This window comes from Macaca thibetana, chromosome 2 (assembly GCF_024542745.1).
Source record: "Macaca thibetana thibetana isolate TM-01 chromosome 2, ASM2454274v1, whole genome shotgun sequence".
In the NCBI taxonomy this organism is placed as follows: Eukaryota; Metazoa; Chordata; class Mammalia; order Primates; family Cercopithecidae; genus Macaca; species Macaca thibetana.
In genome coordinates, this window is record NC_065579.1 from 142988342 (window position 1) to 143002149 (window position 13808).

At 50.4% G+C, this 13808-nt stretch overlaps 1 protein-coding gene across 2 annotated transcripts in view; it reads right to left on the reverse strand.

The window, feature by feature from the left end:
* The window catches only part of NUP210 (nucleoporin 210), a 104760-nt gene that overhangs the window by 41225 nt on the left and 49727 nt on the right, over positions 1 to 13808 (reverse strand). For both annotated transcript variants that reach the window (XM_050781434.1, XM_050781433.1), the window contains exons 14-16: positions 9270 to 9415; positions 3615 to 3836; positions 1237 to 1410 (exon numbers count right to left, since the gene is read on the reverse strand). In XM_050781434.1, the coding sequence (XP_050637391.1) occupies positions 1237 to 1410; positions 3615 to 3836; positions 9270 to 9415 (542 nt within the window). The remainder of the gene's footprint in view (positions 1 to 1236; positions 1411 to 3614; positions 3837 to 9269; positions 9416 to 13808) is intronic.

Below are 13808 nucleotides of genomic sequence, written 5' to 3' on the forward strand. Positions count from 1 at the left end.
TGCCCTCCTCAGAGCCCCATTCCGCTCCTCCTGAGCAGCCTCCTCCTCGCTCTGCTGTGTGCCCTATTTCACTTCCCTTGCAGCGCTTGCCACCTCTGATCCATCTTATTTGTGCATCTCCTGGTCTCCCTGTCATCTCCAGGAGGCAGGTTCCTTGCCTGTCCTGATGACCGTGCAATCCAAAACTCAGACCTGTGCCTGGCACAGAGGACATGCTCCGTAAGTACATGCTCAAGGAGTGAGGAGCTGCCCAACCCCCTCCTCTGAAAAGGGGCTGGGGGCTGGTGCTGGCCAGAGGGTGTCCCATGTCCCTTACACTGGACACACTCAATACCTTGGACTCTGAATGCCCTAGGGACTAAGGCATGGATGCGTCTCAAGTCCAAGGGGAGCAGACCTGTGGCTTCCCTTACCATCCCTGCCGTTAGACCCCCAAGGGACTTTCTTCCTCTCTTAACCCTTACTTCTGAAACACAGCCCCATGTCCCCCACATCATGGGGATGCTGCAGCTGGTCACCTCTCCTCAGTAGCCCGCACACCTGCTCTGACCCTACATACTCTGTCCATAGACAGTAAGGTGCATTTTAACACCCTCAAGGCACAGAAGACAACAAGATTTTTTTTTTTTTTTTTTTTTTTTTTTTGAGACGGAGTCTCGCTCTGCCGCCCAGGCTGGAGTGCAGTGGCCCGATCTCAGCTCACTGCAAGCTCCGCCTCCCGGGTTTATGCCATTCTCCTGCCTCAGCCTCCTGTGTAGCTGGGACTACAGGCGCCCGCCACCTCGCCCGGCTAGTTTTTTGTATTTTTTAGTAGAGACAGGGTTTCACCGTGTTAGCCAGGATGGTCTCGATCTCCTGACCTCGTGATCCGCCCGTCTCGGCCTCCCAAAGTGCTGGGATTACAGGCTTGAGCCACCGCGCCCAGCCAACAAGATATTTTTAAACTACCAACTGCCAAACAAAGACAGGCAGCGAATGTGGAAGAGGACCCTATCTTCATCTGACACTGCCACTAGTAGCTGTGACTTTTGTATGTCCCTCACCTCTCCAAGCTGTGTGTCCCTTGAATATAAAACACAAATAAAACCAGCGCCCTCACAGGGCCAGCTGTTGAGACAAAGGAAGTGCAGCGTGGAGCTATGTCTGTTACAATGCTTGGGACCATGGGCAAGGCCGCCAATGTCCTGCCCAAGCGGGCGGCACCCTCGCCTCCTCCTGAGCATAGACCACACTCACCACCTGCTTGTTCTGCTGCAGCAGCGGACAGGACAGGTCTAGCTGGGGGCTGGTGTAGACAGGCGCAAGGGTGAGCCTGGACGGTGGGGCGCAGACAAACTTCACCACAGCAGGCTCCACCGCAGGGAAGGGGTTGGTGAGGCTGGGCTTGTTCCCCACCGACAGGGCGATGACCTGGTAGGGCACAGTGAGCAGTCAGACCCCCAAGCTTGAGTTCTCACTCCTTTCTGAGCTGTGCCACACCCCACCCCAGTACCCTCTGACTCAGTTTTCTCCTCTATAGGATGGGAGTGATGATGATACCCATGCCACAGGGTCTTAACAAATGCCCAGTGGCACACAGGTGGGAAAGCACTTCCTCAACACTTAAGAGACTCTCAGATGGGAGTCCACGTGCCCTCTGCAAATGTCAGCCAGAACCATGGGCTGCTCCTATCTCAGGGAAGAGGTAGACTTGGTGAGGCTTCATGGTTTCCCAGGACCCTAGGAAAACCCCATGGTTGCATTAGCAAATTCACAAGTTCAAGGATGCTTCAGTGAGGAGTCCATATGGAGGTGAAAACACCCATGGAACGAGGGACAGACGTGGGAAGTGCATGCTGCAGAATGATGACTGGGGAAAGCCAATCAGATAGGAGCACTGCAGGACAACACCCAGGAAGAGCTGCAGCCTGGAGGCAGGGCCTGCCCTCTGCCTGCTCATGCTCTGCAGCTCCAGGGGCTGCTGCAGAGAGGGGAATCCATGGTGCAAGAAAAGGGGGAAACCTGTCTGCCTGGAGAGCTGGGACCTCAGATATCATATCCAGCTTCCTCTTTTTTGGAGCACCATGGCTCAGGGCCCATCTTGAGGTAGCACCCTCAGCCTCCTCAGATGACATGCACTTGATGGAGGACACGAGCCCCCACCTTTCCTGACCATGAGGCAGGACCAAGGGCAGTGTCCTCCCTGACTCCACGAAGGCTTTCTGTGTGCTCCCAGTGTCCCATGTGTCCCCTGTGGATTGCTCCCAATCCACAGAGCAATGGATTGGGAGGGCCCTAGAGGTAATGCCACTTGGGGGTCAAATTCCTACAGCCCTGAGAAGGGACAGGGATGGTGGGGTCATGTTAGGGATAAGAAATATATCCAACTTAATTCATGAGGAATTTTATTCTTCTTATTATATTACTTATTATGATGTTATTGTTCTTGTTGTTTTATTGTTTTTCTAAAACCACCCCACTGGTGAATGGGACCTATCACCAGGCACCTTTTCTGGCCATACCAGGGCAGCTGTGGCATGGCTGATGCCATAAGGGCACCGTGGGAGGCATGCATGTGCGTTTTATTGCCAATTGACATTCTTTGCCCTGCTACACATGCAGGAAATATACTTCACTTCCCAAAGAAATGGGCTCTCTCCCATCTTCCTGATTCCCGCCGAATACCCGTTTTGCTCTGGGCTTCCTGCCTTGGAAATGGAGCAGTAGATGCCCACCAGAAGCCCCACAAGCTCTCAGCCCACCCTCCCCAGGGAAGGAGTACCAGATTCCGAGGCGCCTGAATAGCAAGATGCCCTCCAGCCAGCATGTGGGGATTCAGGTCACACATGTGTTTTGTCTGGTCCCCTCAGCCTCCTCAGCTTTTGGTTTTCAGCATTAAAAAACTTAACAGATTATGCAAAAAAAAAAATTGTGGGCCGGGCGCAGTGGCTCAAGCCTGTAATCCCAGCACTTTGGGAGGCCGAGACGGGCGGATCACGAGGTCAGGAGATCAAGACCATCCTGGCTAATACAGTGAAACCCCGTCTCTACTAAAAAATACAAAAAACTAGCCGGGTGAGGTGGCAGGCGCCTGTAGTCCCAGCTACTCGGGAGGCTGAGATGAGAATGGCGTAAACCTGGGAGGCGGAGCTTGCAGTGAGCTGAGATCCGGCCACTGCACTCCAGCCTGGGCTACAGAGCGAGACTCCGTCTCAAAAAAAAAAAAAAAAAAATTGTGATTTCCAGGTTATCCTCAAAAACCAAAAAGATGTGTCAAACCTGGGTCTATAGCCTCATTCATTTACAGCCCTGGAGACACTGGACTTGTTATCCCGAACTCAAAGCCTCCAGCTCTGGTTTGGTTAGTGGGGGATGCTGAAGCCCATGGAGGTGGCAAGCCACCCAACTGGCCTGTTCTACGAAAGCTGGCATAGCGGGAGGTCCCCATTGCCACACCTACCTAGTGTTCATTGAATTCCACATCACCACGCCTCAGTTTGCCTGTCTGTAAAATGGGTACAATGGGAGTGGTTTTCTCTCAGGGTTACTCCAAGGAGTAAATAAAATAATACAGAGAGAGTCATTTTCCACCCCTGCCTTAGGGCAAGGAGGGTCTGGAGCAGCTGCCCACTCACCTGCTCACCCAAGGCCTGACAGGTCACAAGGATCCAGTGTTGCTGATAATTCCGGGAGGAATGGGGGGCAAAGAGAGCCAAGCCGATGCTGTCAGTGTCCTCAGCGGTGACATTCTGGAAGAACTTGGAAGGCTCGAGGATCCAAGGTCTGGGACCTCCTTCAAACAGCATCTCCTTTGAGGAGCCCAGGGTTACCAAGGCAACAGAGGAGGGATCCACAGCCTGGAGATGGAAGAGGCAGAAGACTTGGCATTCTTCTAAGGCAGCACGGGCAGGAGCCGGGCATCCCAGCCCCGCATCCTCACCCTGCTTGTGGGGCCCAGTCTCCTGTTTGAAACTCATTCTCCTCATCTGCAGCACTCATGGGGATCGTTGCAAAGACCCAGAGGAGTAGGGTGTAGATAGAATTAAGCCCTCACTCTGACAGACTGCTGGAGGGTGTACATGGATTTGCCTCTTTTGTCAAACAATCTGGTAAAAGCCTTGAAAATACCCACAGCCCTGGAACCCAGGAATTCCCTATCTGGAACCTAACCTAATAACACAATGGAGAGAAACATGTCAATGCACAGACAGATGTTCATCACACTATTATTTCCCACAGCAAATAACCAACAATAATCTACACTCCAGCACAAGGGGCTCAGTACACGTAGTGTTTCCCAGTGACAGAACCTTATGTGGGCCCCCAAAGCAGTCTTCACAAAGATCTACAAGCGCAGGATACACATCTGATGGTGCAGTTGGATCACAACCATCTTGCTGTAAAAAGCATAAAACCATCCTAAAGAGATATCCACCAGGTGACCAAGGGAGATGCAGCCTGTGTTGTCCTCGCTGGCACCCTTGCAGGTGGTCTGTTCCCTTCCTTCTGAGCCGCTGGGCTTCCCACACTTTGCACCATGTATGCACGAGCTTCGAGGGCGAGTCTTGTGGCACCTAGAACCATGCCTCGCACATAGCAGGTGCTCAACAATTCTTTGTTGAGTGAAAGTGAGTTGGCAAGTAAAACTGTGGTGGCCTTAAAGTACCCAGTAAACAAAGGAAGAATTAAAGTAATATTTCACACAAAGCTCTCATTTCCTCCACGGCCTAGGGCAATCATGGTGCCAAGGGCCCCATGGCCTCCCAGTGTGGGCAATGGCAGTGCTTAGATTCTATGTAACAGGGTGTCATTCCCAGTCAACCTCCAGGAAGACATGGGGACTCCACAGGAGGATCCCTCCCTCCAGTGACACAGCAGGGGTGCAGAGAGGAGGGATTCACCCTAAGGGGTCCCACAGCCCTGCTCTCCTTGACTCCCTCCACTGCAGAGGGTCCCACTGCAGTGACTGCCAAGTCCTCACTTGTCAATCTGCTCCCCGCTAGCCCCATCTACTATCCCCTCAAAGAGCTGCCCATGTGTCCCTTCCTAAGACAGAGATCTCACCCTGTCCCTTGTGCATTAAACTATTCCACAGCACCCGCGGCCCTCGGAATACAGGCTCAGCTTCTGTCCTAGGACTTGGGCTCTCCCAACCTGGCCCCAGGTCCAGCTTCAGACTAGTGGCATCCTTCTAGAGAGCCATGCTCAGCTGTCCCCAGGCCTTCACAGAGGCTACTCTCCTATCCTTGTCTCACTTAGGCGACCCCTCCTGACATTGCAGGGCTCAGCACACTGGCCTCCAGAAAGCCCTGCTTCCTCTCCCACCCAGCGCCGACCTGCGGCCCAGGCGATTCTTCTCTGGGCCCCACTTCACCTGGTGCTCCTCACCCTGAAGGAGCTTCATGGCTTGGGGGTCTGATCAGGCTATAGACTCATGGAGGGTAGGGTGTGTCTGTTTCCTTCTGCATCTATGGCATGATCTTAAGCACATGAGGAAGGAAAAACCTTATAAGAAAAATATTCCCTCCCCACCCACAAAAAAAAAAAAAAAAAAAAAAAAAAACCTCTTACCACATCTGCACATGGTGGAAGGGTCATGCTAGCTCTCTGGGTTCTTTTAAAAGGGCACTAATCCCAGTCGTGAAGCTTCTGCCCCCATGATCTAATCACCCCTCAAAGGCCTCACCTCCATTGCTGTGGGGGTCAGCGTTTCAACACACGTATTTTGTGGGGACACGAACATCCAAATTATGGCTATCTATAAGGAAGGAAGCCCTCACTAGTCACCAAAATCTGCTGGTACCTTTGACTTTAGACTTCCCAGCTCCTGAACTGCAAGAAAGAAATTTCTGTTGTTTATAAGCCACCCAGTCCAAGGTGTTTTGTTAAGGTTACCTGAACAGACTATGACTTTTCAAATGAGAATTCTGTCCTTTTGACTTGGTTTTTCAGTATGAACATTTTTTGAATCTGATATAGGCTATCAACTGTCTCTGGGCATCCCTCCCTGCACGTGTGTGCTCACACACAAACAATTCCAAGGGGCCCGTGGTGCCCCTGTTGAAATCCATCCCCAGACTCCACCTTCTACAGAGTCAGGCGTGGCCCCTGTTTCCTGCAGGAGAAGCACTAAGTATGCTCAGGGCCTTCATCTCTGCTCCTCTCAGAACTCCCCGCTGGAGACAGCAGCACAACCCAGTTCTGTGCACCACTCAGGCCTCTGCCTGAGCGTCACCTCCTCAGGCAGGCCTCTGCTGGGCCTGTCTAAAGCAGGGTCTCTCTTCCCCTGTCACCTCCTTTCCAGCTCAACTCTTCATCTCTGCCCCTGAGCCATCACTGGATATACCATCATTTGTGCATTTGCTTCTCTGTCTCTACTGGAATGAAGCTAGTCTGGGACCTTAAACAATAATGTCTACAAGGCTGTTTCCCCAGCCTGTGAAATGGGTACAATGATAATGCCTACCTCGCAGGCTACTATTGTGATTCAGGCGCTGGAATAAAAGACCTGAATATGTGACTAGCACATGCTCAATCAATGGCCCCTGCTGTTAGAAACTGTTATGATTATTAACTGTCATCCCCACTTTAAAGACAGAAAGGATGAATCCCAGCAGACGAAGACACTGAACCAAGCTAACCCAGCTAGTGGGCCCAGGTCTGTTCTGACTCTTGATCCCGTGCTCTTACCCAAATCTCGTGGCCACAACCAACAAAACCCCACTATGGGCAAAGCAGGCCACTGTATATCTTGCCAAAGATGTTTTCATGACCAGCCCAAAGTGAAAGAACTGTGCGAAGAAGCTGTGTGTCCTACAGTTAACAACCGGATGATGAGGAATTATCACCTTTGTGTTTAATTCTCTCCCTCAGGCATAAAAGTATCATAGAACCCTGTGCCAAGGAGACAGGTTAACAATGCAGCTGATGAAGGATGCTCATGCACTGTGCAGGCTCCTCAGCCGGTGTCAAAGCCCAAATATTCCAAATATTCCTCATGTGCGACAGAGACATCAATTCCTCTATTGGGTAAGTCCCTGTCACTTGGCTTTTGTTCCTTGTAAATAAACCTGATCTTAACTGCTAACTAGGAAGAAGACAGATGAAGGGAGAAGAGACCCATATCCACTTTTCTCTATAATCTGTCCAATCAGGAAGCCACCTCACTGAGGGACACGTCCACCTTATCTTCATCCTTACATTCCAGCCCAGGACTGTGAGCTCAGCTTCTGGTTTCTGCTGCTCCAGCCAAACGCCCTGATAATCCAGAGCCAGAAGGGGCCCTGAAGAACCCCTCTCCAGGTACCTGGTGAAACGCTCTAGCTCCCAGAAGGTGCGCAGGGCAACCCCAGAATGCCTGCTGTTCTCAGGGATTTCAACTCTCTCCACTCTGCTCTCTGACGCTCACCTGCTGCAGTGCTGTGCTTGAGTGGGGGTGTGGGGGCAGGTCTTGATCTCCTCATTTTAAACTTCCACCCCCATCACCCCTCCATGCTCTACTTTTTCCATGGCAAGCAGAGGCAAAATACATTCTTTGCTTTGTTTATGGTCGTCTCTACCTCTCTTTGCCAGAATGTCACTTCATGGGGACAAAAGTTCTGTGTTTTCTGCCCTGGTGCATCTCTAGGGCCTGCTGCAGAGATTACACAAGTAAGTATTCATGCCTGTGTGCTGAAGGATGAGGAGCAGGGCTAAGCCTCTGATCACTAACGGACATTTGAGAAGTGTCTGCTATGCTTGCTCTGGAGATCAGGAGGCCTTGACTTCTGCCCTGGCTGGGTGACCTTGGACACATTTCCTCACACATTCATTCTAAACAAAACCACCCTTGGTTGGTGTCTGCTCTGTGCCAGGCACTGAACCCAGGGCCAGGGGTTCAGAGATAAAAGATCCTAACATTGCCAGGCACGGTGGCTCATGACTGTAATCCCAATACTTTGGGAGGCTGAGGTGGGAGGATCATCTGAGGTCAGGAGTTCGGGACCAGCCTGACCAACATGGAGAAACCCTGTCTCTACTAAAAATACAAAATTAGCCGGGGATGGTGGTGCATGCCTGTAATCCCAGCTACTGGGGAGGCCAAGGCAGGAGAATCGCTTAACCCCGGGAGGCGGTGGTTGTGGTGAGCAGAGATGGCGCCATTGCATTCCAGCCTGGGCAACAAGAGTGAAACTCCATCTCAAAAAAAAAAAAAAAAAAAAGAAAAGAAAAAGAAATCCTAACATCACCAAGCTTGCTTCCAATGAATGGGTGAGAGGAAGAAAAAAATGGTACAAACCATGAGGACCGGAGCTGTCTTTAAGGCTGACACTGGGAGCAGAAAAATGCAAGGACTGCCTGACCGTGCCAGGGAGGCTGAGGCTCCCCCAGGCCTGCCCTCCAGCCCTCCCTGGAAGGAGGAGCAGGAACTTCCCACCAACGAACCCTCTCTGTGCCTCCTGCATGCTCGGCAGGGTTCAAAGAAAGGGATGATTACAATCAGCAGCCTCCTGCATGGCAGCCCTCGTACAGAGCCTTCACACCCACCCCAGAGGAAGGCCCAGTTCTTTTTTACCCGTGTTTAATAACTAACCCTTCCTGAGCCTGCACTACCCCCTAGACTGTATTCTGAGCTCATTCCATTTGTGAGCTCAGCAAATCCTCATCACGACCTCATGAGGCAAGAGCTGTCTCAGCCCCATTTTACAGGCAGGGAATGTAAGGCCCAAGAGTGGGTGGGGTCAGGCTGGACTCGGCTCAGGAGGGTGGTATGGACACTGAGGCTATGTGCTCTGCTCCGCACAGGCTGTGGCTACCACTGTCCTCAGATGAGAGGCAGGATGGATGGACACTAGGCCAGGGCAGATCCTCTCTGACCCCAGTCTTGGAGGTCTCAGCATTGCCATACCACAGGGCCGCTGTCCCAATTCTAGGACTCTACGGGGACCCTGAAGGTTAGCTCTGGAGTGGAGTGGAAGCACTCCCCTGTGACCCTTGCTGAACACACTTCTGAAGCCCTTGCAGCCCACACTCCTACCTTCATTGGGAGAGGCTGGCAGGTCGGTATCCTGCCAAGCCTGCCAAGCACTGTCTCGCGTAACCAGAGATGCCCACAACCACTGCCCATCAGGGAGGCTCTGCTCCTTCCACACAGATCCTGCTTTCAGCCAGAAATCATGGAAGAGGGAGCTGTGCCAAAAGCTATTTTGAAGGAATTGGGTTTATCACACAAATTTGTCAGAGCAAATGGGTAATTTGCATCTGGGAAGTAGTGGGCAGGGGAGAGGTAAAGGGCAGGGCCCCTGGCTCACCTTGAGAGGCAGGTAGGCAGCAATGGTGATTTTGGCACTCAGGTGCACGTGGCCATGTCTGTAGCTCACAAGGAGCGTGGTAGAGCCCTGGGCCTCGGCCTTTACCCGGACTCCGCTACAGTGCTCAGAGCCCGGCGGCAGCCTCCCTGCAGAAAGGAGAGAACCAGATAGTCACCCTGAAATCACTTTTTTTTTTTTTTTTTGAGATGGAGTCTTGCTCTGTTGCCCAGGCTGGAGTGCAGTGGCATGATCTTGGCTCACTGAGACCTCTGCCTCTGGGGTTCAAGTGATTCTCCTGCCTCAGCCTCCCAGGTAGCTGGGACTACAGGCATAGACCACTACACCTGGCTAATTTTTGTAATTTTTTAGTAGAGATGGGGACTCGCCATGTTGGCCAGGCTGGTCTTGAACTCCTGACCTCAAGTGATCCATCCACCTCAGCCTCCCAAAGTGCTGGGATTACAGGCGTGAGCCACTGTGGCCAGCCCTGAAATCACCTTTGGTGGGGAAGGCACAACAGGCTGGGGGCACCCCTCTTTCATCCCAGGCTTGATCCTTGATCTGATTTTTTTTAACTAAAAATGTTTAATTCAGCCAAGCACGGTGGCTCATGCCTGTAATCCAGCACTTTGGGAGGCTGAGGTGGGCGGATCACCTGAGGTCAGGAGTTTGAGACAAGCTGACAACATGGAGAAACCCTGTCTCCACTAAAAATACAAAAAATTAGCCAGGCATGGTGGCACATGCCTGTAATCCCAGTTACTCAGGAGGCTGAGACAGGAGAATCACTTGAACCCAGGAGGCAGAGGTTGCGATGAGCCAAGATCGCGCTACTGCATTCCAGCCCGGGCAGTAAGAGTGAAACTCTGTCTCAAAAGAAAAATAAAAATGTTTAATTCACGGCCAGGCGTGGTGGCTCACACCTGCAATCCCAGCACTTTTGGAGGCTGAGGCGCGCGGATCACCTGAGGTCGGAAGTTTGAGACTAGCCTGACCAACACAGAGAAATCCCATCTCTACTAAAAATACAGAATTAGCCGGGCGTGGTGGCGCATGTCTGTAATCCCAGCTACTCGGGAGGCTGAGGCAGGAGAATTGCTGGAACCCGGGAGGCAGAGGTTGCGGTGAGCCAAGATCGCTCCACTGCACTCCCACATAGGCAATGAGGGAGCAAAACTGTTTCAAAAAAATAAATAAATAATGTTTAATTCACATGAGTATATAATTCACAATGCTTTTTCCACATACTGGACCCACCCTATAGGCAGCACCCATATCAACAAACAGAGTATTATCTGTACCCCCAGAATCTCCCGGAGACCCTTCTGGTATCTGGCCTCTCCCTAAAGGAAAACTACCCGCCTGGTGCCACCAGCACAACTGAGCCTTGCTTGGTATGGTTCCCATAAAGGGAGCCACGGGCACAACTCTTTTGTGCCTGGCTTCCTCACCTCAGCAGTGTTCATGGGATTTCTCACTGGTCACACTTGAGGATCCTTTGTCCACATTCTCCATATGATTCTGTTATATGAATATAGAGCAATAGACTGACCCATGCTATGGTGCGCATCTGGGTTTCTTCCAGTTTGGGACTGTGCTACATGGTATTGCTGTAAACATCTGGGCGCCTTCCTCTTGGGGGACACACCTGGGCATTTCTGTTGGGTGCATCCCTAAGAGAGGAAGTGTTAGGCTGCAGGGCGTGCATTTGTTTAGCTGTAGTCATTGTTGGTTGCTGTTGTCAAATATCTTCCCAAAGTGGTTGTGTCACTTTATACTGCTGCCAACGGCTGTCCTACATCCCTGCCATTATTAAATTAAGTTTTAAAATTTTTATTTTATTTTATTTTTGAGACAGGGTCTTGCTCTGTTGCCCAGGCTGGAGTGCAGTGGCACAATCTTGGCTCACTGCAACCGCTACCTCCTAGGCTCAAGTGAGTCTTCTACCTCAGCCTCCTGATTAACTGGGACTACAGGAGTGAGCCACCATACCAGGATAACTTTTTCATTTTTTTGTAGAAGCATGGTCCCATTATGTTGCCCAGGCTGGTCTCAAACTCCTGGGCTCAAGCAATCCTCCCATCTCGGACTCCCAAAATGCAGCGATTACGGGCATGGGCCACCATGCGCAGTCTAAAATTTTATCTTTAAAAAAAAAAAATTGTTTTAAAAAAATTCTGATAAAATACAGGTAAGATAAAATTTCCCACCATAACACCTTTTGTGTGTATAGTTCAGTGGCATTAAGCACATTTATGTAGCGTGTGAATGTCGCTACTATCTGTCTACACAACTCTTCAACTTACAAAACTGAAACTCTGCACCCAATATACAGTAACTTCCCAATTCTCCTCACTCCAGTCTCTGACCACTACCATTATACTTCCTGTCTTCATGAATTTGGTTACTCTAGGTATCTCATATAAGTGGGATCATAAAGTATTTGTCCTTTTGTGGGGACAAAAGTCCTCAGTGAAGGACTGGCTTACTTCACTAAGCATGATGTCTTCAAGGCTCTTCCATGTTGTAGCATAGGTCGGAATTTCCTTCCTTCTTAAGGCTGAATAATATTCCACTGTATGGATAGACCTCATTGTGTTCATTCATTCTTCCAACGGTGGACACCTGGGTTGCTTCCACCTTTTGGCTATTGTGAATAACACTGCCATGAACATGGGTGCACAAACACCTCTTGGGGATCGTGCTTTCAACACCTTTGGATGTACACCCAGATGCGGGATTGCCTGCTGGATCATATGGTAATTCCATGTTTACTTTCTTGAAGAACCACCATACTGCTTTCCACAGCAGCAGCACCTTTCGCATACCCACCAGCAGCGCGTAAGAGCTCCAGTGTCTTCACATCCTTGTCAACATTTGCTGTTTTCTGTTGTTTTGATTGCAGCCATCCTAAGGAGGGTAGTACTTTTCGTTGTGGGTTTGATTTGCACCACTCTGATGATGAGTGATGTTGAGCATCTTCCCGTGTGCTGCTTGTCTGTGTATCAGCTTCGGACAAATATTCAAGTCCTCAGCCTACTGTTTGATTGGGTTATTGGTGTTATTGCTGCTGAGATGTAGGAGTTCTTTACATATCCTAGATATGAACCCCTTATACAATTTGCAGATGTGTTCTCCCATTCTGAAGGTTGCCTTTGTACTCTGTTGTGTCCTTTGATATACAGAACTGTTTTATTTCGTTGTAGTCAGTTTGTCTATTTTTAATTTGTAGCCTGTGCATCTGGTGTTATAGCCAAAAAATCAATGCCAATTCCAAAGTTCTGAAGCTTTCCTCTGGTTTTCTTTTAGAAGTTTTTTAGTTTTCAATTTTATATTAGGTCTTTGATCCACTGTGACTTAATTTTTGTGTTTGGAGTTATGGAAGGGTCTAACTTCATACTTACACATGTGGATACCTGGTTGTCCCAGCACCATTTGGTGAACAGACTGTCCTTTCCCCATTGGACAGTCTTGACACCCTTGCCAAAAATCATTTCACCATGTATGAGCAGGTTTTCATCTGGGCTCAGTATTCTATTCTGTAAGTCTGTCTATGCCAGCACAAAGACATGTTGAGAGAGTCACAGTAGTGCCCACAGCCCAGGGGCTTTCAAGAAGATGCCACCCAAGAGGGCAAGGCAGAAATGGGACTGCCAAGTCCAACTACAGTAAGCAGAGGGAACCACAGAAGGGAGGCCAGCCTGGGCCAGGGCTACCAGGGCTCCTCCTCAGAGCCATGATCAGAGTCTGGCTACCTGTGATCTGAGCCTGAGAGGTGGCAGAGGGAGTTTACCTAACATGGGACCAAATTTGTTTCTTTAGCTGAGTAAGCTCCAGGGTGGGTATTATAGGGACAGGTCAACCTGCTGATCCGACCTGTTCTTGAGCCCCATGGGTTTCTGTGGGGTGAGCATCTCTGTCCTGACAGAGCCCAGGTTTCTAAGATACATATTTTCATACAGCTTGGGCCCTACACACCTCCCTACACATTACCATGCACACCATGCCCCAGGCCAGGGGCAATGCAAGGCACTTCCTAAGAGAAATTTGAAACCACAGGATTCCCATCTTGACTGCTGTTTTCAGAAGTCAAACCCCTGGAGAAACACTCTGTATTGTGCTGAGGGATAGTCACTTGTAACCATCACAATAAGCAAGAGCTGTCATTCCATTTTATAGTTAAAGAACCCAAGGCTCAGAGAGGCTGGGCAGCACACCGGCATCATAGAGATAGCAAGGGAGTGGAGTGGCTCAGACCCAGGCCTGTGGAACTCCAAGCCGTGAACTTTCCTCCCTGGGACCTGCCCCCCTGCCTGAGCAGCACCCTGCAGCCTCCCTCCAGGACAGTTGTGGCAGGCAGTGCAGGGGAGTGGTTCATGTCCTGCTGTCAGTGGGCCTCTCCCATGCGGAAGGCTTTTCCTCCAACCTAAATGATTACCTGACAATGACACTGTAGACTTCATGAGCTTAGTTTCTCCTGGATGCAGTTTACTCAGGGATTTTTCAGAGATACTGGCCTCCTTCTGTGCAGTTTCAAAC